The sequence below is a fragment of the Colius striatus genome, chromosome 21, assembly GCF_028858725.1.
Source record: "Colius striatus isolate bColStr4 chromosome 21, bColStr4.1.hap1, whole genome shotgun sequence".
Taxonomy (NCBI): domain Eukaryota; kingdom Metazoa; phylum Chordata; class Aves; order Coliiformes; family Coliidae; genus Colius; species Colius striatus.
The window spans coordinates 7,838,051-7,861,919 of NC_084779.1; the positions used below are offsets into that span (position 1 = coordinate 7,838,051).

Here is a 23,869-nt window from a genome sequence, read left to right on the forward strand (position 1 = left end):
TTATTCCTTCCCTGCTGGCTGCTGCTGGGCTGTGCTGTTGTGCAGGTGCACTGCCAAGCCCTGGCTGCACTTACAAGGTCACTATGTCTGCGTTGGCTGCCTGGACAGCAATGCTGAGGGGATCCTGCCCATCAGCGTCCACCGCGTGCTGATTCGCCCCTCGCTTGAGGAACAGGCAGACCTGGCTGCAGGAGGGAAAGGAAAGGCCATCAGAGCAGGAATCCCAGCTCACACTGGAGCAAGCAGAGGGCACTGTGCTTCTGCAGGCAGCCACAGGCTCGCTGGGAGTGGTCTCAAGCTGGACACACTGCAGCTGCATGGGGGCACAGGGGCCCCAGGACCAAGCATCCCAGGGGCAAGTATCCTTAGACAATCAAGTTGTTGATGTGAGAGGAAGAACCAGCTTGGTAAAACCCAGCTGCCTTTGCCCAGCTCTCCCCATGAGTCTCAGCCCCAGGGGGAGCGAGCAGAGGCACGTGCAAAGGACTCACCCGGTGTGCCCCAGGGACGTGGCGTGATGCAAAGGAGCTCGGCCTCGGGTATCTCTTTGGTTCACATCTGCCCCATTCTGCAGCAGGAACTCACAAGCTATCAAGGAGCCCTGGGCAAGGGAAAGGGGGAATTTCTCAGTCACTTCAGGCAGCAGCAGTGAGAGGATGCCACCAGCCTGTGCCAGGCTGCACCCTGAGCTCCTCCCAGGAGCACAACTCACCCCCACCACAGCTTGGATCAGAGGGGTTTTGTTTTCATCCTCATCATTCACCCAGTTGATCTCAGCACCGTGTGCCAGTGCTTCTGCCATGAGAGGCAGGTTTCGGGCTTGTGCTGCTTTGTAGATCAACAGCCCAGGGTGCAGCTCCCTCAGGTCCTCCAGATCTGAGGCTTCTTGCTCGATCTCTGCCTCGCCACTCGACTCCTCTGACACCTCTGAGGCAGACAAGGATGGAGAGAGGTGTCCCAAAAAGCATTGCATTTCCAATCCCTCGTGTTCCCTGCTGCTCTTGGCAGCAGACAGCCCTGAGCAGCCACCCTGCCCTGGCAGGAGGTGCCTCCCCACACCCCCAGCACCCACCTTCCTCGGTCACGCTGTCCACCACAGAGCCAAACACCAGGATGTCAGTGCTGCCATCTGTGCTTCCTCCCAGCCCACTGTCACTGCTCAGACCTGCAGGGCCAACAAAAGACAAACCAAGCCCATTTTAATACCCAGGCAATTCCAGTACCAGGCACAGCTGAGACCACAGGGCAGAAGGTCACACACACATCGCACCGGGCACTGCTGCCAAGGGAGAGGGGCACTGCTACCCCACTGAGCCCCAGCTCAGGACAACTGCCCAAGGAAAAACTGCAAAGCCTGATGGTGTCCATGTCCCCAGCGCTGCCCTTCATGCAGGGATGGATGCTCCACCATTGCCATGGCACTTGGGGCTGCTGAGGACAGCCCTTGCTGCAGTCCACGAGGGACGCCGTGACGGAGCCTGGAGCAGAGCAGCAGCAGAGACAGCTTGGCAGCAGCTTGTGCAGGCTCAGAATAGAGACACCCCTCTGCTTTCACCACTAATGAGCTCAGTTTCCACTTTCTCCATGCTCTAACCAGAGTTTTTCAGTTGGCACTGGGGCACTTGCACTGCTCTTGTGACAGACTGTTGCCAAATGATACCAACAGTGTGTATCTCAAGCCAAACTCTTCAAGTGTTGTCCACTGGCTCACTCACCTCCACACACAGCCCTTCCCTCTCCCCACGCTGCTTCCACCTGCCCTGCTCAGCTCCTGCATGTACAACTGACTACATACAAGGAGCAGGCTCTTGAAGAGCTGAAGAGCTTGTCCAAGGCCACACCATGTGTCAGCACCAGAGGAACTTTGCACCTCTTCCAGCTTGAAACAGTCACAAACATGCCAGAAAGGAAGGAAGAAGCATAAGCAGGATTTGTCCCTGTGGGGACAGGGCTGGCACACAACCTTTGGCTGGAGGGATGTCTGACTCCCCTGGTAACTCTGTCCAGATTCAGTTTCTTGCTGCTTTTAAGCTCCCAATGAGTGTAAGGGCTGGGGGGAACCTGTGCTCCCAGAACTCAAGTTGCCCCAAGACCTACCCTCAAACCACTGTCAGTAGAAAGAAAAGCAGCCAGGTTGTGTCTGACAGGAGTAACAAGAAAGGCTGCAAGAGCTAAAGATCTGACCCTGGAGAATGAGAACAGAACAAGACATCTCCATCTCAAATGCTGCCTGTGGAAAGCTTCACAGCAGCTCCAGCCAAGCCCCAGGGAAGGAACAGCCTCTACATCAGTGACCCTGGAACCATGGCTCTCCAGGAACCCTTCAGCCAAAGGAGGAAAGGTCTGAAGTGGCACAGATCATGCAGACCTTGCCAGAAGAATCCTTGGTGCCTGCTGTAGACAGCAAAGGTGCTGCTTGGTGAGGTTATGCAGTGTAAAGGGTGAGTCCAGTGAAGCCAAGTGGCACCACTCCAGATTTACACCAGAGCAAGAAAGGAGGAAAGGAATTCCCAGTTCTCTTCCCCCTGAAGGGGTGACAGAATTCCTGCTTTCCTCTGCAGGAGGAGAAGGCTGCTGAGCAATTCTGCAGTCCTGCATCTCCCAAGTCTTGTTTCTGTTGACTAGTAACACCAAAAGCCTTGAAACTGGCCCTTAAAGCACCTTCTTCACTGAGTTCAAGAGACACCACGTGCCTGGGGGAAAGCCTGGGATGTCCTGCTGTGCTGACTCAGGGCTGTAAACCTCTCACAGTTGACACAGAAACAAACAAGTGAGCTGTTGGAAGTCAGCACTCCTCAGCTAAGCACAGCAACAGCCACACAACCAGTCAAGGTGTGTGGGGCATGTGGAGTGAATGCTGACCTGCTATCTGCCATGCACAGGGTTGGATCCTTTGCTTCACCTGAGGGACAGTTGTTGCTCTAACATTGGCATTTGCCTGCTGGAATGGCCTTTTGAAAGCTTGTCCCAGCCATGAGGGACTGGTAACACAATCACAGGATGGTAGGTGATGGAAGGGACCTCTAAAGATCATCCAGCCCCTGCTCCAGCAGGTTCCCTGGCTCAGGGGGCACAGGAACGTGTCCAGGTGGGGTTGGAAACCTCCTGAGAAGCCTCCACACCCTCCCTGGGCAGCCTGGGCCAGGGCTCCCTCACCTCAGCACCAAAGGACTTGCTCCTTAAGTTTAAGCAGAACTTGTGTCCCAGCTGATGTCCATCACCCCTTGTCCTGGCACTGGGCACTACAGAACAAAGTGCTGCCCCATCCTCTCCACAAACACCTTTGAAATTAAGTATTAATGAGGTGCCCTGAGCTCAGTCTCCTCTTCTCCAGACTGAACAGCCCCAGGTCCCACAGCCTTTCCTCATAGGAAGATGCTCCAGTGCCCTGAGCACCCTGGTGTCCCTGCCCTGGCCTCTGCAGCAGTTCCCTGTCCCTCTGCAGCTGGATGCAGGGCTCCAGATGATGCCTCAGCAGGGCAGAGCAGAGGGGCAGCACAACCTCCCTCACCCTGCTGCCCACACTCTTCCTAATGCCCCCATGCTGCCACTGGCCTCTTGCCCTTGCTGCTCACATTGTTTGTTGCCAGGTCCCTCTCCAGCAGCTCCCCCCAGCCTGTGCTGCTGCTGGGGGCTTGTTCCTCCCCAGTGCAGGACTCGGAGGGTCACCGAGGGCAAGGGCAAAGTGTGCTGACTTCCAAATGGTTTGGCTCTGCAGTTTTAGGTTGGGAACAAGCCCAAAGTGTGAGGTATTGTGTCTCTTTTGCTGCTGGGCTGCCAGAGCTCTGTCACCTTACCTCCGTCCAGGAGGAACGGCGAACCGCTCCCACCGGGACCAAGGCCACTGCCACTCCAGGGGCCACCTGCCAGGGGATGCTGCGTGGACATGTGGCTGGCACCTAGAGGAAGGTTGGATGAACGTGAGGGGAGTTCATTGGCACAAAACCCACAAAAAGAGAGAGAAACTGGCCACACTGAGACTTGCTAAAAAAATATAAGAGACCAAAAAAAAAAAGCCCCAACAGAAGTAAAAGCAGTTTGGGAGGAGAGGGGGGAAAGACAATGGGCTGTGGGAGGAAAAGGTGGTGGGGCACAAAAAATCCCATCCACACCACAGTGCAAAGAGCAGGAGTTGGCTGGACAACAGGAGGTTCACACCATGGGAGAGCAATGGGGTGGAGTTTGTGGCACTAAGTCCCCCATCACTCTGCAACATTTTCCCTGCAGCTCCAGGGAGGTTGGGACCTTGCCTCAGGTGCAATGCATGTGGTCTGCAATGATGCTGGGAGGGAGTGTGGCTGCAGCAGGGACACTTTGGTTGTACTTACTGCGTGGGCCAGAGCCAGCACCAGTGTCAAAGTAGGAGAAGAGAGAGTCCAGCTCATCGGGGCAGAAGAGGGAGTCTCGACGGAACTTTCTCTCCAGTGTGGCAGCTGTTTGGGCACACAGATGGTGAAACACAGAGTTAAGCACGTGCACATCCACAGCTCACACGCTGTCCTGAGCTGGGTTTAGAGAAAATGGCTCGAATGCACCCCAAATGTGGCCAGTGCCACTCCCAACAGTGAAACACAAGTCACAGCAGAGCACTCTGAGCAGTCAGATCCCTTCCCAAGCACGGCCTCTCCCACAAGCCAGGCAGGGAAAACCAAAAGGAGCTGAGACTTATTGAGAAGCAGGAGGCTGGGATGCAAGAGAGAACTCCCCAAGCAGCTGCTGGATCACCCTGCTGTAATGGTTTAGTCTTTTAGCTACAAAGACCTCAAAGAGACGGGAGAGTGGCTCTAAAGACCCGAGCTGACTCGGTGCAACAGCACTTTGCCTCCCAGGGCTAACAGAAAGACAGGCTGACTTGTGTTATTGGTTAGAGGGGCTGTGGGGCAGGGAGGTTCCCACCTGAGGACAGCATGGCTGGGCAGGCGCTGCCAGCCTCGGGCCGGTGCCTCCTCCGTGCTGAGGCCGCTCTCGTGCTGCTGCTGTGCCTCTGGCACTTCTTCACACACCAGCGCCGAGGCTTCCTCTCGCTCTCAGGCAGAGCCTCCCCGTTGGGCAGCTTCTTCAGGAACTTCTTCTCCACATACTTCACCTTGATCCAGGCTTCCTTGTCCTGCCTAAGAGGAGAACAGCATCGGGCTGTGCACGGGGTCTCTGCTCGGAGCAAAGAGCCACAAGGAGATGGAGCTGCCCTCGGGGAAGGGTCGGTCACACTCTTGCTCTGGGTTTGCTGCAGCTTCCCTGGGGCTGAGAGGATCAGTGTGTGCACTCACACTCACCTGGAGCTCCCTGCTGTTGGTTTCTTAAGCCCCAGCTCTTCGCACTGTGCCTCGTAGATCTGGTTCATAGCACTATTCCCCAGCTCACACATCAGCTGCAACGAGTGAAATCCTCAGGTGAGGAGCTGCTCTCCCTCCAGCCCAGCCTGGCACCAAGTAAAGCTCCTTCCACATCCACCACTTGTCTACCTTCCCATTAAAAGCCAACACTCACTTTCAGTAACTCAGGCTCCCAGGAATCCAGTGTGAGAGACCGAACCTTGGAGCAGTGAACACCCAGACTCCTGTTTACCCAAAAGAAAGCAAGCTAGGATGGTTACAATGCCAAGGGCTTCTGCATCAGCAGATGAACAAGATCAATCCAGTTCTTACTTATTTCTTTAGGCAGATGGAGCTACAGCAGAGAGTTTAATCCTTACACATGCACAGATGGACCTGCACACACAGGTGCTGCCACAGGCAATGACTTTTCAACCTATTTGTACCAACAAAGTCAGCTGCAACTCAGGTCATAGAATCACCACAGAATGCTGGGGCTTGGAAGGGACCTTTAGAGATCATCTAGTCCAACCCTCTTGCTGATCCCACTGGGTTTTTTACCCCCCCCCAGGAGCTTGCAACTCGTCCCTGGCTGGCAGCAGAGAGCACACGTGCACACAGTACCTGTGGATGCCAGAGCACTCGATGCACAGCAGGATGCCCAGGTTGATACTGGCCCAGCGAGGATCTGGCTGGCCACAGTCACAGCACTGGTCATTGCCAGGGATGCTCTGCACCCTCTGCAGGATGCTCTCTCCCTTCACACTGCGCTCCCGGGAGTCGGTCGCAGAGTCGATGCTGCTGGTTGAGGGGGAAGCAGTCCTGTCCAGCCTCTGCAGGGGAAAACAGGCAAAGCACTGTGCAACAAGCCAGAGCTTGGCATGGCAGAGGCATTAACTGGAGATTCATTGACTGGGGGTGAAGCCTCATTCATCTCCACTGTTGCCACAGGACACTGCTGCACCCTGTCCCTGCTCTGGGAGCGCAGCAGCACACAGGCAGCTCTCTGGCAAATGCACTTGTCCCAGCCAGGGAGCAAGCTCTTCCCAGGGGAACACCATGCCTGGGGGAATGTTAATCCAGAAGGATGGCAAAACAGTGAAGGTGTCAGGACAACAGTGATTTAAAGCTCTGCCTCTCCCCCAGCCCAGCTGTGTAAGCGTGGCTTTGGCTGGTGAGCCACGTGAGTCAGCACTGAAGTCACCTCACTTCCTTGAGGGCAGAAGGGTATTTCCAAATGGTCCACTCACACACACACAGAGGACCTGCCACAGGCCAGAAATCAACTACCAGGGCTCTGAGACACACTGTGGATCCTTCATGAGCCACTCACTTCAATGTAGTAGCTGTCGGGGCTCTCCCGGTACGCAGAGGCGATGCTGGCTTGGACTGCCTGGATCCACGCCTGCCGCAGCTTCTCCGAGTCAGCCTGCAGCATGCAGCTCCTGGGGAGGCAGGGAAGGAGTTGGAGCAGCTCCAGGCATGTCTGTTGGCTCTTTTAAAAAGCTGACCACTGCCTGTTTCACTGCCTTAGGGACGTGTGGCCTGTATCTGCCCTATGCTGCTGTCTGATGAGTGCAGGCAATGCTATCTCCCAGGCAACATTCAGCAGCCCAGGGCAGCATCTTGCTCAGCTTCTCATCTCCTGCAGTTCCATGCACAGTCCAACTAACCATGAGGATGGCCTAGAGGAACTTACTTGGTAGGTGAGACGACCTCAAAGCAAAACCTCCTCTCAATGTCTTCACATGGCTTGACAGTGCAGAGCCTCAGGTCTTCCACCACCACGGTGAGCACGTCCTGCAAGGGGCACAACAGGCAGCTTGGTTGGCTCCCTCCATCTGGCTCATCAGCAGGCCTCTCAGAAAACTCCTTCCCAGAGCCTGCTGGTCAGCATCTGCTGAGTCCAGACAGAGCAACCCCAGGGCAGCAGGGAGGGCTTGTAGAGAATCCAGGCATGGCACAACAGGCAGGTGAAGCAGCAGCTTTACTGGGGACTTCACCACCTTCCTCTGCTAAACAGCAACATTCAGGTTGCCACAAACACCATCTGCTGCCACTTAGTTCTCAGCACAGTCTAACTTTGGAACACAATGCCTGAAGGGGATGACTGCTGTCACTGATGCAATTCCCCTCCCCACTCCCCCACCACGCTGCAGAAGCCCCCAGCAAAGCAGGACACACGTTGGCTCATCTGTCAGTGTCATCTGGGGCAGCCTCACTGACCTTTAGCTTCTTCTGGTACACCAGCTGACTGTTCTGTATAGAGAACCACCTCCTGAGGGAAGACAGACAGACAGACAGACATCAGAACAAGTGATGAGCAGAGCTAGAGAGAGGCAGTTTGCTCTGCAATACAGCAGGATCCCTCTCTCTGTTAAAGAGGCTGGGAAGTAATGCCACAGGAAAAGATGTTCTCCCTCAGAGAACAAACCTGAATGTCATTTAGGGAGTGACTCCTGGCACTGAGATGCTGTGATGGCAAAGTGTTCTAGATATGTCCAGGAAGGAGGAAGGAAAGGCAGGAAGAAACAAAGCAGCAGGGCAGTCCCACATTACTGCCAATGACTCCTGGGGCAGAACTTCGTGTGCACACTGTGTGCAGCCAGTGCCCAGTAGGACACGTGCACAGGGGGTACAGCTGGCAGTCACTGGGGCAAAGGGGCTGGCATAAGGCAAGCCAGAGATTCCTTGACACTGTGAAGAAACATCCAGGTGGGAAAAAGAGACATCCATCTCCTCCCTGCTGGCTGGCTCTTCTGCAAGTAATGCTGGGGACAAACCAGCTGAATGAGTGGCACATCTTGCTGTTTATATAGGTTATGCTACCCCACCAGTTTGACTCCTCTATGCCCACCACAGCCTAGAGGAGACCAAACAATGCCAAAGCTCCTGTGTCCTATGGCTACAGTGAAAGGAGTCTGCCATCCTGGGAGGAAACACCATCAGCCAGCAGCTTGCTGTTAAAATACAAGTGACAGCAGGTCCAAGTGATGCTGGCAGCAGAGGCAATGCCCTGGTGGCTTCATCTTTGGTGCTAAACACAAACCCCCAAGTCACTTCCACGTTCCAAGATGCAGCCTAAGGTTTAGCAACCTAATCATCTTCCTGGAGGGTGATGGAAGCCATGACCATCACTAAAAGCTTCAGGAAGAAGGTCCTGGAATACCTGAGCATAAGGGTCAAAGAGGCTTGCAGCAAGGTGTTGGTTTAGAGCATGTCTGACATACTCTGCTTGCCAAAGAACTTGGTTCCCTGGGAGAAAAACAAATGAGATGAGACAGGATTCTCTGTCTCTTGTCATTGCTGAAACATGGAACAGAAACAAGACAACAAAAGGTCTTGCCATGTCTGTGGAGAAATGGGGAAAAACCAGGCAGGTGGAGGCCACTCCATTGATGTGGGAGCCCATTTGGATGAGGTGCTATGGTTCTGCATCATCCTGAGCTGCTGGGACAGCAGCAGCCTGTGCTCAAGGAGCTCTGCTGTCACATGAAGCCAAGCACAGGCTTCTCTCAGGTGCTGGTCTCTGCTCCTGGCAGCTGTGCTCCCCTGCTCACCACCCCAGGACATGCATTTCTGCCTGCTCCTGGCTCCTAGCCTGACACCCTGCTGGGGATTCTCCTGGTCTCTCTGGCAGCCCCCTCCTCCTCACAGGAGGGGGAGGCACCACCAGGGAATGGCTGAGTGACAGTGAGAGGCTGAGGAGTAGGCTGCAGGAGCTGTGAATAGCAAAACTGGGGGAGAAAGGGATGGCTGTGGGGAGACAGAGGCTGAGTGTGACAGGGATGTGGGAGGATGCAGGAAGCATAGTTGGGATCTGGGGGACAGGCAAAACCTGCAGCCCTCAGCACTAATATTACTTCAGACATCAGGAAAGCCAGAGAGGCATGTTCCCTCCAGGGAAGTGTCCTTTGGACTGACCCTTCAACTCCCAGCCAGGGGAGTTGCTAGGAGAAAGGATTTACCTGGAACCCTTCCCCTCTACCACACAGAGACATTGGTCTTGACATTAAACTCTGTGATGCATTGTGCTCCAGCTGCTGCTGGGGCTTCTGGCTCCTCCCAGTGCAAGTGTAGTACTTCACTGGGAGAGGATCAGAGAGGTTGTGGGGTAACAAAACCACACCAAGCAAAAGATCTCTTGATAGTGTATCATTTCCCTGTTATGTGAGAGGAGGAAATGCAGCTCAAAAAGCTATTGATCCCATGCATTAGGAACTCACTGGAAGGGTCTGAAGCCCTTCTGCACAACCATGTATGAAACCCATTGACCATCTCAAGGGAACCTAAACACATCAGTATTGATCAAGGCAGGAACATGAAACCTTTGCTTCCAGCCATGAGAAATGGCTTTGCCCTGCCCTGGCTCTTCATAATTTACAAGTGTTTCATCTGATAGGTCCCTGGGCATGCCAGGCTCATGCCTCCTGCACCACTCTGGGGTCTCTGCAGCTGCCAGACACCTCAGGAAAGCCACTTCTCAGCTCCCAGCAGCACCACTCTTGCATATCTCTGCCCCAAAACAAACAGGTTTGATGCTCATGGCATGTCTGTCCTGCCCTGGGAGGGTATTTCCCTTAACTGTTACACATTTACAGCTTCCCTAAGGCAAGGCTTGAGGTGCACTGAGCCCTGTCCTCCTCGCATGGAACTTGGGGCATTCTTCCATTGTGCAAGACACTCCTTTCAGTTTTCCCCCTGGCATTTACTAAGATACAGCAGAACATGAGCTGGCTCCTGCAGGAAAAGGTTTCATGCACAAACCATCCAACCAAGCCCATTTGAACTATTTAGCTTTGGACTGTTTAGCTCAGAACCCCTCCAGGGATGCCAGCCACTGCTAAGGGCTCAGTACAAGTGAAGTGTGCTCCTGGTGCAGGGAGGGATCAGCTGTGTTCAGAGCCTCAGCCAAACAGCAAATGGAATAGGAGCTCTTACTCACCTGTTCCATGTTTTGAAAGCATTGCTTGCTCTCTTGAAGAGGTAACCTTCCATCACCACCCCATTAGGAGCATCAACATTGAACTCCACCTTTGAGTCATCATAGGAGAAGTCCTGCCAATGGAAAGAGAGAGAGGCTCTAACCTGACTGCACTGGCTAGGGCAGAGATGGAGCTGAGCCCAGGCAAAACAGCAAGGAGAGGAAGAACATCTGTGGCAGAACTGTAAGGCTGAGGCAGAGCTGTTTGTCACAGCATCTCCCTGGGACCAGTGGGCTGCAGCCAGGAATCACCCTCATCCCAACAAGCTCATGTGTCCCTCTTGTTTGCAAACAGGTACAATGCATGCTGCATGTCCCCACTCCTGCAGCTGATAAAGGCAGGTAGCTCATCACTGTGAGGGCTAAACATTGCCCATTTGGGGGGCAGTCAATGGGAAATAAAGCAACAGAGGTGTTTTTCACTGGCCAGGTGAGTTAGCCATGCTGCTGCCACCTCTGTGCTCTGCAAGGGGCCAGGAGAAGCATTTACACACAGGGAAAACAGGCATGATGATCCTAGAGGGGATGGCTCATCCATTCCATTTGCACTAGCCACCATCACATGCCACCTCCAGCGTGCACTGACTCCATCCTCTGTGCTCTGCTACCAGCCACAGCTCATTTGTGAGGTTTGGCAATGCTTTACCAGAGAGATCTCATGGAGTCTGGCAGCTGCTGAGCAAGACACAGAGCAGAGAGCACAGCAGCTGCTCTCACAGAGCACGAGATCCTTCTCCCTGGGCAATCATCTGCCTCCTTCCCAGGAGAAACTAGGTCATGAAACCTAAATGGCTTCCCCTTCTAACCTGGGGAACTAAGGCACATCACTTCTGTGCACACTGACTCCACTCCCAGGATGCATTCTACCCACACCTCCTTCTCTCTTAAGCACAAATAACTCCTCCTGTACTACTTGCATCAGAGACACAACAGCACAGTGAAAACAGCCCCATGAAGTGAAGTGCCTCTCCAGCTCAGCAGAGGAGCCTCATGATGCCTTGTTGCTTGGCAACGTGCACTTTGCTCTCATTAAGATGAGTTATTCTCATGCTCAGAGAGGCAAGCTTGCCTGGGAGGTGTCATAAGAATCATACTGATACAGAAAGAGGAGATAGAATGGGACAGGACTGAGTCATTCCTTGGCAAGCCAGCACGATGCCCAATTAGACACTAGAAAACTGCTGTAAGGCACCCAATTAAGAGAGTTCTGCTTGGCCCCAAATCTTCAGGTCATGAGAGGGTGAATCCCATGGGAGCCCTCCTCTGCAGATGTCTTTCATGTGCATACTGCAAACAAAGGCTTGAGGGAGCTTCCCTTTAACTCCCAGGTATTTGAATGGGTGGGGTTTGCAGAGCTTCTCCCAAGGGACAACTCCATCACCCTGATGGGCAGCTGCACTGGTTTATACTGGAGAATGCTGGACCTTGCTGAACAGTGAATGTCTCAAAGGGACAACAAAATGAGCACTCAGCTGTGTCACTTTGTGGAAGAGGTGAAAGCAAAGGGGAGGCTCTAAGTGTCATCACCTTGACTTGCTCAGCTGTCCTTATACAACCAGGCAGTGTGGGGGCAGGAGGGATGGAACAGATGGGCTCGATGCGTCACACACAGCAAATCCACCACAAACCAGTGCAGCTGAGCCAGGGCTGACTTTAAACCTCCCTGAGCCTGCCTTGTATTGCAGCTCTCTACCAACTGAAGGGCCAAAGCAAAACAGATGAAGGCACGTGGAGATGTCCCTTGCTTTGCAAAGAACAACCTGCAGCAAGCCCAGCTTTGGCAAGGCAAAAAAGATCCCAGCCAAAAGCAGCAAGCACAGTGAGATGACAGAGAGCCTTCTGGATGGTGCCCAAACACAGGGACACACTGCTGGGAAGAGTGCCTTGTGTTTGCACTACTTGAAGGGTTTTTTTCTCTCTTCCTTCTTCTCTCATTGCTTAGGAAACATCTCCAGGCCTAATCCTGCCCATGGCTGTGCTGCTGCAATTCCTGAGCAGCTCTGCTGCTTTCTACAGAGCTGCTGCAGGGTAGCTCAGACCAGAGCTGTAAGCTGGATTTGTACAGTAGGTATAAATCAAGGGAGAGATCTGAGGGATAAGGAGCAGTCTGCACCTTATCCCCAGGGCATGGGGCTGCCTGATCCTCAGGGGCACTTTGTTCCTTTGCATTGCAGCCACCTGAAACCTCAGCACTCTCAGGAACTTTGCAGCTGAGGCACAAATGAAGTCAGGGAAAGGGGAGGGTTAGAAAACATACAGATCTCCCTCTGACCAGTATCAGTTTCCCCTTTCACTGCCAGGCAAAGGCCACAAGTGCAAAGTACAGAGACAGAGGTGGCTCAGGCAGCTGAGAGGCAAAACCATGGCAAGGACAGCTGTGACACTTCCAGCACACTCCAGCAACTGCAACCATGGGCTTAAGCAACGGCTTCTGAGGCACATCACCTGCTGGAGCCTGGGCAGGGACTTTGTTACCACAGGCACTGAATTAAGAGGACTGGTCTCTGGGAAAAGAGCTGCAAGGACATCTGCTGAAAGCTGACTGCAGGTGGAAGCCAGCTTAGAAACTGAGGTCAGCTTGCCACTGGTGTTGAAACATCATGGGGATGTGTCCACAGCTGGATCCACACAGCTGGATGATCATGAATCCCCCTCTTGTGCCCCTGTAACTGTTCTGGTCATTGACACAAAGCCACTGTTAACCATGGAGAGTTAAGCCAGAGTCCTGGCTGATGGACACTGAGCCAAGCACATCACTCTGCCACCACTCAGCCTCCCTGTGACTCTTACAGGGGATGGGGCACATCTGGGGCCTGACTCCACACAGAACTAGCAAACAAAAGCCTTCCAGCTTGGGCAGCCAAGCTGCAACCTCTGGGAGGTGCTGGTGAAGGAACGTGTCACCCACTCCACACCACTCCAAGTGCCTTGGTTCAAACCTCACCCTTGCCAAGGCAAGGAGCTGCACACACACACACACACACTCTTTCTCCTGTCCCCTCCTTCCCCATTCCCTGTCACAGCTGCCATTTCAATGCATGATGTGCACAAACCACCTTGTACTGAGTTCCTCCCACCCCTGCAATGCTCACAGAGCAGGTGAAGCTGCTCTCAAGGACTTTGGGCTCGTTTATTAAGTCTGTATTTAGCACCTCATTGTGTCTGGGATAGGAAAATCCCCTTGAGCCACAAAAAGCCTTTCCACGCTTGGGATCTGACTGGCTTTGGCTGCAAGTGCAGATGCAACCATGGCTAAAACAGCAGGGACACGTTGGATCAGGGTAGACCAGGTGTCTCCCAAGGTAAGATGCCAGATCTCTGCCATCAGCTGCTGCCCTTTCCTGCAGCATCCCAGTCCATCACAGCAGCCCTGCCTCTCCATCCCCTCCCCTTCTCAGGCCTGGCACTGCAGAGTTTACACACCCAGCTGCCTGGGAAATGCTTTTCTTTCAGAAATGCCATCAGAGTGGTTCCCATGGCAGCACCCTGCTCACTGCTGCAGCAACAGGGAGGTGACACATCCCAAGAGACACATCCAGAGGGGTGTGAAAAGGGACATTAATGGGGGACACTGTCAAACCAGCAAATCCAGAGCAAAAACCCAGCACAGGCACAGCCCCAGGAAAGAAAAGGGAAAAGGAAAACCCCTGTTTGAAGGCTGCCTTGTGGCCCCATCAGTTAAGAAATCCCCTGTCCATCTCTACCCTGCCTGCACAGGCTTTGCAGAGGCCACACAAACTCTTCCCATTGCTCCTGTGAAGCCATTTATCATGCAGAGAAAAGGGTTGATAAACCACAAACCATTCAATGAACCTCCAGCTTCAGTGTCCAGGCTTAATATGAAGAGGGAAGGTGGTCTCATCATTGTGGCATCCTTCAGGGCTGGGGGAAGGCTCTTGGGTAAGGAACCCTGCCTGAGAGCATCCAAAGTCCTGTTTATGGCTTCATTCCCATCCCAAACAGCACAAACCCTTGGCTGAGAATAGAATCTTCCTCTAAATACCAAGACTTCCTTCCCACACCTTAAATACAATCCCCATGGCACTGGCTGTCCCTGAAGAGCCCCAGCACTGCTCCCTCAGTGAGCCAGTTCCATGGGGAAACTCTCATACTGGCCTTTTTGTACCAGCCTTTCATTTCCACTGCCAGAAAACACTCTCCTAACTCAGAAATCACACCCAGGGGAATCATTTCAGTCCAGGGCTTTATCTTACTACCAACACCACATGCAATGTGGGCTGTCCCTTAGAGAAGACAAAGGCTTTAATCAGCAGTGCCCTGACTGTTTAAGTAACCAATATTGCTCATTGCTTGACAACAGTAACACTGTGCACACTCTTCAGAGCATTACATTTGCATGCATGCATTGAAAAGAACAACTAGAGGGCAGTTAAAAGCTGCATGTGACTCTAGTTTGGCTATTTGATTCCAAAGGGAACATGATTCAGAGGAATAGCCACACTCCCTGAGGATGCACACACACACACACACTCCCTTGCACACCAACACTGGGGCACCCACCTTCTGCTCTCTTCTGGTGCCTCAATATATTTCAGCCTTTCCTCTGGCTGGCTGTTTTTAGCTCTGTGTATATTCCCTCTGTACAAGCCAAGAGCCCCAGGGGCAGGTGGAATTAGGAGGAGGGCTCCCCCACCTCCATCCCCCTTCTGCACAGTTTCCATTCATTCCAGCCAAATCCCATTTACACACCTTTAGCTTTTTTGGATTTCCTACTGCCAAAAAGACCTCCCTGCTCTGCTGCCTGCCAGCAGATGATGCACAGACATCTGTGCCCTGCCTCAGAGCTTTTGCACCCCAGAAACAGAATCCAACACATTTGCTCTCCTGCAGCAATAAAGCTGCCCTTGCTCCTGAGTCCCAACAACAAGGTCCTGTAGGCACAATTCCTCCTTCCCCAGGGAAAAGCGCCCTCTAAACTTTCTTCCCAAGTCAAACCAACCCTGCAGGAGTCCTTACCAGGAGGTATTCAAGCCTGCTGAAGATCTTCATGCTGCCAGCTGCAAGGGAGGCTTTGCTGCTGCTGCCTGAGAGCAGCTCGTGTCCTCCCTCTCGCTCCCTGCCTCCGCTCTCTAGAGCAGCATCTCTGCTAAAGCACCGTGGGCTGCCAGGGAAGGAGGGGTTTCTTTTTCAGTCCCTTCTCCTTTACCCCTCCTACTCCTTTTTCTTTAGGAGAAGCTTTAAGCTCTGCCCTTGGCTTCTGGCAAAGCAAGGGCCAGTAGGCAAAGGAAGTCTGCTGGCCCCTGGGGACCACCTGCTTACCCCCCTCCTCATGCCTCCTATTCACAGGCAATCAGCTTAGAGCAAGGGCTAATTACCATACAGCTGTCAGGGAGGCACAGGAGGGAGTGGGAGAAGCCAGGCAACACAGAGCAAAGTTGACAGGAAGATGCTCACCCAATGCCTCCCTGACCTTAACAGAGCCAGGCTTGTCTGCCTTCAGCAGCTCAGCTTCCCCAGCTCCCTGGAGCTCAGCCACTCTTGGGCCAGTAATTCCAGCCCTGCTCTGCTGCAGCCACAGCAATCAGGGTGTTGAAGTGCCATATGGCCCCTAGTTTGTTATCTACCAGCTGGACTAAATGAGGCAGAGAGCTCTGCCTTGGCCCTCCATCCTCCATCCTCCATCCTCTATCCTCCATCCTCCATCCTCCCTTCCCCTGCAAACAGGCAACAGAAGCACAATTGCTTCCCCCACTACTCCAGACCAGGGAACAGGGAGATATAAAGGGATGTATAAAGCTGCAAAAGAGCTTTTATAGAGCCCTGACATACAGTATATCTAGAACATCCTTCCAGAGGCTGGCCCCTTACCTTGGCTGCAGTGGAAGGATTCAGGAAGGTGAGGATCAGCAAGGCAGGACTGGTTGAAGAATCCTTTCTCTCCCCATTCCCACTGGCTAAAATTCCTAGAGCTGTGTGTTCCAGTGCTAAGCTCTCCACAGTTTTTCTCCTCAGTGAGAGGGGAACCTACACCAGGCCCTGTGTGTCCTTGTACACCCACCTGAAACAACTGAGCCCACACAAACACCCATCCAAACTCATTACAGGTGTGGTTGAAGACAGCTTAGCTCAACACAGAAGAGAAATGTGGGAAGCTGAGGCTCCTCAGCCTTTGTAGAAGTGTATTCCCTGCTTCATGCTGAAGCTCCCCTCCTGCTGCACAACAAGAGGATAACTCAGGTATTTCTTAGAGCCCATAGAAACTGGGACTCTTTGTACTAAGGAGCATGATTTTCATAGCCACAAAAGGAACTCTTTAAAGGTTTTGGAGCTAGAGAAGGGCAGCAGTTGAAATGAGAGCTTGAAATGAGAGCTGCCCTGGTGTGGCTGATGTTCCATGGGGGAAGGAAAAAGCACCTGAATTCCAGCACCAAAGGAAATGTTTGAGGTTTGTGCTGAGGTTTTCCCTCTCCTACCAGTTCTAGTTTGATTAAAACAATAATGGGACAAAAGGCCACCTCTGTGTGAAGGTGGCTCTTTGAAGGCTGCTCTCCATCCCTCACAAAGACAAGCCAATGAGCAAGGCCATGCCCTCAGGATCTGCACACCTCCCTCTGCCCCTGCAACACTTCAAAATGAGTTATTTAAGCTGGATTCCCCCCCTCTCTGTCATGCCTCAGCAGGCTGTTTGTGCTCAGGAAAGCAGCATCCCTCTGCCACTCATCTCTAACTAAGCACAACCAAAGCTCCAAATGTTTGGGGAGAGCAGAGGGAATCCTTGGCTCAGCAGGAAGATAAATGTTCCAAAGTGTGTTGTGCTCCCTTTGGAGGTGCTGAGATGCTCCCCAGATGCAGAGCCATGCTTCATTGCAAAGGGAGGAGCAGCACTGGCTCAGCAGCTGCAAAGCCATCTCCTATTTGCAGGCAGGAGGCTTGAAATCCTTAATTGCAGGAGGGATGTTCAGTTCTCCTCCTCCAAGCCTCTGCACACTGAGCCACAGCTCTGTGCATCTGTACCCTGATGAAGAGTAACTCCTTGTCCCTCTTGGAACCTGACCTCTGCTGGTCCAGTCAGCTAAGCCACAGACAGAGATTGAACTGAGCTGTGCTGGAGCCTTGAATGGAGTCATCACTCCAGCAGAGTCCCAGGGGAACTGAGGGTGCACAAATGGACTCACCCCTCCCTCTGAACACTTCAGCAGAGGGAGCAAATGCACAAGGCAATTCACAGGGGATGTCTGTCATTAGCTTTCATATCTGGTTCCATTTCCATCTCATGGCTTATGACATTTTTGAGAGAGAGCATTAGAAGGGAAAGAGCAGCCACTCTGCTCCTGTTGGGGGATATTGATCCACACAAGTGCCTGTCACATCTGGGCTCCTTAGCTCAGGGCTTGGCTCATGCACAGCCACTTGTCAGGGCACTCTGGAAGCCTCTCATACTGTGCCCATAAAGCATGACTGTGTGTGTGTGTGTGTGTGTGTGAGAACCTGTGCAGCCAATTCCCCTCCCACCAGACCCATGGTCCTCAAAAGCTGCCAGGCACTAAGTGCCAGGCAAGAACTGCTGCCACTGTGATGCAGAACCCTGAGCCCAAGCCTGATCACCACAGGGAACTGAGATCTTCTTCTGGACTGCAAATGACTTTGATGAGGATGAAATGAAACTCACTTGGAACTGGGCTTTCAAATGACATCTCCAGTGTCAGGTCAAACTAATGCAAGGCAAGATTTCTTTGTTTTGCTCCCAAAGGCAGGATTTCAATACCCCCAGCAGCAAAGTGCTAATTCAGAGCAATGAAGGTGCCAGAAGAAGGAAACCCATGTGGGTACTCACCTGCAGGAGGGTCTGCAGGGCCAGGTCAGCAATCCATGGAGGAGAGAAAGAGAAGAGAGGAACAGATCAGTTGATGTTTCTACAAGCCTCAGATCTGGAATCACTCCCAGAGGAATGGTCTGGGAAGATCAGAGCCCACAGCAAATAAAGAGGCTCAGACTTTGCCTATTAACTTGCCAGTCCATGGTGGTTCCTCACAGTTACAGCAGGTGAGAGCACACACACAGCAAGTTAGCAGAGCTCAGCTGAAAGCAACAGCTTGTTCAGAGCCAAGCTGTAGTGCCTGGGTCCCCATGGACCTTCCCAGAGCAGCTGTAACCATGTCATGTCACAGGAGCTAAGCAAGAATCATCTGAAACCACAGTGTGGAGTGGACCTGCATGAAAAAAGCTCACTGAGCACACTCCTCTCTCAGTAGCAGCACAGAGTCCAGCTCTCTCTCCCCCAGGACCCATCAGTATCACTTGAGTGCAGTGTGAGCTCCCTGGGAGTGAAGCAAAGGCCTTGCACTGAGTCCTGTCTCTGGCTACTAAAGCAGTGCATCCACTCATTTGTCTTGTGGATGACTGAACAGGGCTCTGGCCATCTGGTTGGGCTGGGCACTCAGGCATGCTGCCACACTGCTGCCCCATCACAGGGAAATGAGACTGGGGGAGAGAACAGAGGAGAAAAAGTGTGAGAGAGAAGTGACCTGAGCTCTCCCCACAAGCAGCTCTGCTATGCAGTCCAGCTGCTTTCACAGGTGATTACAAACAACTACATCCACTCCTCTATCTCAGAGCCATCCACAGAACATGAACCTTTAAACCTTCCCCCATCCTCAGCAGCAAAGAGGGAGACAAGGCATAGAAGGCAAGCTTGCTCAGAGGCAGGGCAGGGCAGTGGCAGTGCTGGGAAAACACTCCAGGTGCCCTGACCCATGGAGCCCTCCCTGTCTCTCTCTCCCTCTTTTGTGTACCCCAATGTGTTGGTAGCTGCATGCCCTGCATTTGATGCCCTGGACCTCCCAGCATCCACAAGGTTATTGCTCTTATCTCAACAACTTCTGCCACAGCTGCTCCAGGCTGTGAAGGACTAACCCAGTAAGGGCCCTCATCAGATGGCAGTGGCCCCTGTGTGATCCAGACAAGGGCAGTGATGGAGAGGAGTGCTGCTTGCACTGAGCTGCAGCCCCAGGACTCACCCTCTGCTGTATCAGGGCGTGCTTGTGCTCCATCTCCCTCTTCTCCACTGCAGAATCGATCACCAGCTGGTCCAGCTAAAGGCAGGGAGGAGAACAGCAGGTAAAGTCAGGAAGGGGGTTGTTGAGCCACTGCTCATCTCTGCTTCCCTGCTCTGGGATTACACCAGCCCTCTCTGACATCCTGAGTCCCCACAAGAGGGGAAAAGGGCTGTGTTTGGGTGTGCACTGAAGGTAACCATAGCTCTTGGCTGTCACTTCATAGTGCAGCATGGCTCATCCAACAAGCATGACACTGGGCACTCCCTGATCACCAAGTGTGGCAGCTCAACAGGAGAGAGGAACGGGGTACAAACAGGCAGACTGACTCAACCACACTCCCTGTGTCCTCACCTCTGTGGCTAGTTTCTTCATGTAGGGATCCAGTTCATGGAGAAGACTGTAGCCCTGCTGGAAAAAGGTGTACTGGGCATGCATGAAGGACAGCATCTGGGGAGGGAAGCAATGGCAAGGTCACAACAGGTTCAGGGACAGAGTGTGAGAAGCCTCTATTCCTTGTTACCCACAAGCAAGTCTCTTCAAGGTCTAATCCTTTCCCTTCCCAAAGCAATCTATCCCCTACATGCCTCTCCCTCTTCTCCATTCTTCCCCTCACAAATCCTTCAGCAGTCAGGTAACCCCTGTTGTGAACACACAGCAGTAAATGCAGTGTCCTTCAGCCCAGTTCTGGCCTGGGGAGATCCTTGCTGGTCCTTCTTGTTAGCACACCTGCAGTCCCACACAGCATCTCCAGGGCAGAGCAAGGGGTCAGCATGGCAAGCTCTGCAACCTGAAATGGAGAGGGCTGCCTTTGCCTGAGCCCCTGGGAGCAGCCCCAGAGAACACAGAGCCCTTACCGCATCCAGGATCTCAAACTTCTTCTTGGCCTGCAGGACGTTGATCTGTGAAGGAACCAAGACAAGACTCTGAGCACCAGCAGCATGAAGGAGGCTGCCAATGGAGATCTGAGATCAACAGCTTGCAATACCTCAGGCAGCAAATCACCAGCTACCCAAGGACAGTTCTAGAAGGTTGGTTTCTGTACAGACAGTCCCAGGTGGAATTCAAAGGCAGATGGCAGAGAGGCATCTTCTGACCTGGGGCACTTACCAAAGGGCAACCTGCTGGCTCCACAGCTGATTCTGCCACAGCAAATTTACCCTTGAAGGGGAAAGCATTGCCCTTCTATCTGCAGCTGCAGGAGCATGTGCCATCAGGGAGTGCCTCATGATCACCCATCACATTTGCTCATGCAGACACATCCATCTGGAGTTGCAGGCACAAATACCAAGTACATACACATGGTTGTTGCCATGTGCACACAGATGCAGACATCTGCCCTAAGGACATGCTCTCCATGTAGGAGCAGACAATGATCTGCAGAGCACATTTGACAGTGTTGTGTCCAGCCCCTGGCTTTCTGTAGTCTCATGGCACTGTTTTGCAGCCTCTCTGGAGAGCCACAAGCATCAAAGCAGCTGAGGATTTGGGGGAGAGTGTTCCCTCTCTTCCACAACTTCCACTGACATCCTGAGACAATTTCAAGCAGATGTGATCAGCTACAGAAGTCAGTCCCACCACTGAAGGTCTTCTCATCCCAGCACAGCTCACTCTTTCATGTACACAGGCTAGATGATGCCAAAAGGCAGCTCCAAGAGCCCTGGGACCTACTGCAGTGCAGGGCTTTGCTAAGCCCTGCTTATAGTGGTGTAACTACACCAGAGCCTGGAACTACAGCAAACCTTGGTGCTCTCTCTCACACACCAATCCTAAGGACTCCCTGCCTCAGGGGACAGAGGGCAGAATGTCTGATGGGATTAGTAGTCCAGTACCCCTCTGAACCCAGTGGTAAACTCCACTTTGAACCCCACTTGCCCCCTCTCATCCTTCAGCTTCTTCCCTCCCTACAGTAGAGCAATTTGCCTGGGATGTCTTGCCCTGTACTGAGAGCTCCAGTCAAGAGCTGGAGGCCCAGCCACCAACCTGCAGCACATAATCCAGGGCCAGGTGCCTGAAACACTTCCTGGTGATGGTCAAGGTGCCTGTTGCCTCCTCCACCTCGTGGGGTTTGTGGCGAGGGGCCTGGGCGTTCTTCACCAGCGAGATCTCCATGTCCTCCCGCACCTTGTCAAACTGCTTCTTGGTCTCCTTGAACTTCCTCACGTCACTGGAAGCCAAAGCAGGTGAGATGGTGAGGAGCATGGTTACAGAGCAGCCCCAGAGCATTGCTGATCCCAGCACAGCAGGGAGAGGTGCAGCCAAGGCACGCTGTGCCTGCTCCCAGCTCCTGCTCCAGCTGCCACTGGCATCCCAACCCACCCCACCAGGCTCCACCAAGGGCAGCTGCACTGACTCCAGGTGAACTCCAGACAATAGGGGCAGTTGGCAAGGAAAGATATTGGACACTACCCTCCTTAAGGAAACTCTCCAGGTAGCACCCACTTCTTTGCCCTGGGGAAGGTGAAGAGCCTGTGTTGAACGTGAGAGTCAGCCAGCAAACACCAAACCCTGCCCTGTGGCAACTGCTTGAAGTGACATGTACTCATGTAGGGATCAGCCTCTGGCCAAGAGAAGCTACCTGGGGCAGGTACAGTAAGGCTAAATGAGCACAGAGGTGACTGGGTCACTGTTCTGGTGGTTGCTGCTTCTTCACATTGCCCTCAGTGCTCAGGGCTGCTGGGGTACGTGGACATCAAACTCCACTCACAGCAAAGCAACAGGGTCACTTGCTGCATTTTGGGGTCACTTGCTGTGACTGGGGAAGGGGGTTACATAGCTTTTGATCCAGCTTTGGAGAGAATGGCTTCCTCCTCCTCTGTGCTTACTCCCAGTGGAAAGGGGGTTGGAGGCATGTGATGCTGCTGGATATTCTCAGGCTGCTGGCTGCAGCCTCAGGAGTCACCCAGTAAAAGCCTCCTGCTCACACCAAGGGCTGGGGCTTGGTAACATGTTAAGGCAGTCACAGAGCATTTGGCTACTGGCAGCTGATCTCTCCTGTGTCTGCCACATAAACCAACCAGGCAAAGACCTTCCCAGCCTGGGGACAGGGAGGGCAGGGTGGAGGGTGAGTGTTGCCCTCAGATAGGTATGGACTGCCAAGCAAGGGCACAGCTCCCACTGCTCTTTGCTCCCAGGGGTAGATTGGCTCTAGGTGGATCTCTCCAACTTTTCCAGGGGTAGGAACAATACAAATGTCAAAGCAGCAGGGCTTGCATGTGCAGGGGCTGAGCAGTCCAAGCTGAAACAGGAGTTCAGTTGCAAAGATGCTGAAAGGATGACAGAGCCAAATTGAAGGTGAAATTCCCCCTTCTGACTGCCAGCCTTAAGCAGATTACATCTGAGCTCATCAGAGAAATGATTAGAGAGAAAGTGGGGGTAGGGTGAGTGCTGGGGAAGAAGATGGGGATGAGGAATGGTGGGGGTCAGCTAGGGACCCCCTCCCTCCATCAAACCACACAGCTGCTGAAGGATTCACACTCGATTCCCAGTTCCCAAGGCAACCAGATCCTGCTTAGCTGAAGGCCTCAGCTGCCTCTGACCTATATTCAGCTCCTGTGCTGCACCAGGTACCTGCCCTGGGGAAAAGAGCCACTCTGAGAAACGTGGTGATGCAGCAATGGCAGGCACAGCCTGCTGAGAGCCTGCATCAAAGGCACAGCCTGTCCCCAGCCAATTCACTTCTTGGGCACAGTTGTTCTGCACCTCAGGCCTGCCATGTGCAAGTTACCCTGAACAGGCACTGGCCTGCCTGACTCACATCAGCCCACTGCAGACACACTCCAAGCTGAAGGCACAGTGATGATGAGCTGCTCCCTCCACACAAAGGCAGGCTTTGCTCTCTGTTATCCCCCAGCCAGATGCTCTGCTTAGTCCAGAAGAGCAGAGCTGCTGTAATTTGGAGTGACTAAGCATGATGTGTGGAGAGCTCAGAGCACAGGGATTCTGCTGGGGCTCAAAGCAGCAAAGTCCTTTCCTTCTGCACTGGTTTAAACCACTGTGCATTGAGCACAAGATGTAGAGCTGGTTCTGCTCTGCAGGGATGTGAACTCTGGGCTGTGTTTACCTAAAGGAGCAGCTCTGCATCATCCCAAAGTCTCATAAACTGCAACTATACCCCATGCCCAGCTTTAACTATGAGCTGGGAAGAGGATGAAGAGCTGTGGCTGACAAGAGAGCAACCAAATGAATAGTGCAGCAAGACAGCAACAGCCATCACACAAACCAGACCCTCTACCCTTCAGCATCTCTCCTGCTCCAAGGCTCTGTGGCTGTGTCAGAGGTTGCAGCTCTGTTTCCAGTGCTCATGGCTCAGCTGCACTGGAAGCTCAGGAAGCAAAAGGCCCAGCTGGGAAGACAAATACTCACTCTTTGACAAAATTGTGCAGCTGCTGGCGGACTGACCTCTGAGCCTGGTCAAACAGGATCTGGAGGGAAAGAGAGGGAAAGGAGAGCAAATAGGTTTGCAACATGGAGACACTGAGGAGGCAGAAGATTCATGAGCACTCTCCAGGAGTCTGAGTGTGAGGGACTCAGCATTACTCCAAGGCTTGGTGGTGTCC

General features: G+C 53.1%; 1 protein-coding gene across 3 annotated transcripts in view; it reads right to left on the reverse strand.

Annotated features, from left to right (window-relative positions):
* The window catches only part of ACAP3 (ArfGAP with coiled-coil, ankyrin repeat and PH domains 3), a 77,432-nt gene that overhangs the window by 6,787 nt on the left and 46,776 nt on the right, over window positions 1-23,869 (reverse strand). Inside the window, exons 5-23 of one of the 3 annotated variants that reach the window (XM_062012875.1) lie at window positions 23,676-23,734; window positions 21,294-21,477; window positions 20,168-20,212; window positions 19,665-19,760; window positions 19,275-19,349; window positions 10,258-10,370; window positions 7,539-7,590; window positions 7,012-7,112; window positions 6,646-6,757; window positions 5,937-6,145; window positions 5,488-5,557; window positions 5,274-5,368; window positions 4,897-5,111; window positions 4,329-4,433; window positions 3,798-3,899; window positions 1,073-1,165; window positions 713-927; window positions 492-601; window positions 75-185 (exon numbers count right to left, since the gene is read on the reverse strand). In XM_062012875.1, coding sequence (XP_061868859.1) covers window positions 75-185; window positions 492-601; window positions 713-927; window positions 1,073-1,165; window positions 3,798-3,899; window positions 4,329-4,433; window positions 4,897-5,111; window positions 5,274-5,368; window positions 5,488-5,557; window positions 5,937-6,145; window positions 6,646-6,757; window positions 7,012-7,112; window positions 7,539-7,590; window positions 10,258-10,370; window positions 19,275-19,349; window positions 19,665-19,760; window positions 20,168-20,212; window positions 21,294-21,477; window positions 23,676-23,734 — 2,162 coding nt within the window. The remainder of the gene's footprint in view (window positions 1-74; window positions 186-491; window positions 602-712; window positions 928-1,072; window positions 1,166-3,797; window positions 3,900-4,328; window positions 4,434-4,896; window positions 5,112-5,273; window positions 5,369-5,487; window positions 5,558-5,936; window positions 6,146-6,645; window positions 6,758-7,011; window positions 7,113-7,538; window positions 7,591-10,257; window positions 10,371-19,274; window positions 19,350-19,664; window positions 19,761-20,167; window positions 20,213-21,293; window positions 21,478-23,675; window positions 23,735-23,869) is intronic. The other 2 variants (XM_062012876.1, XM_062012877.1) reach the window with 2 other exon arrangements.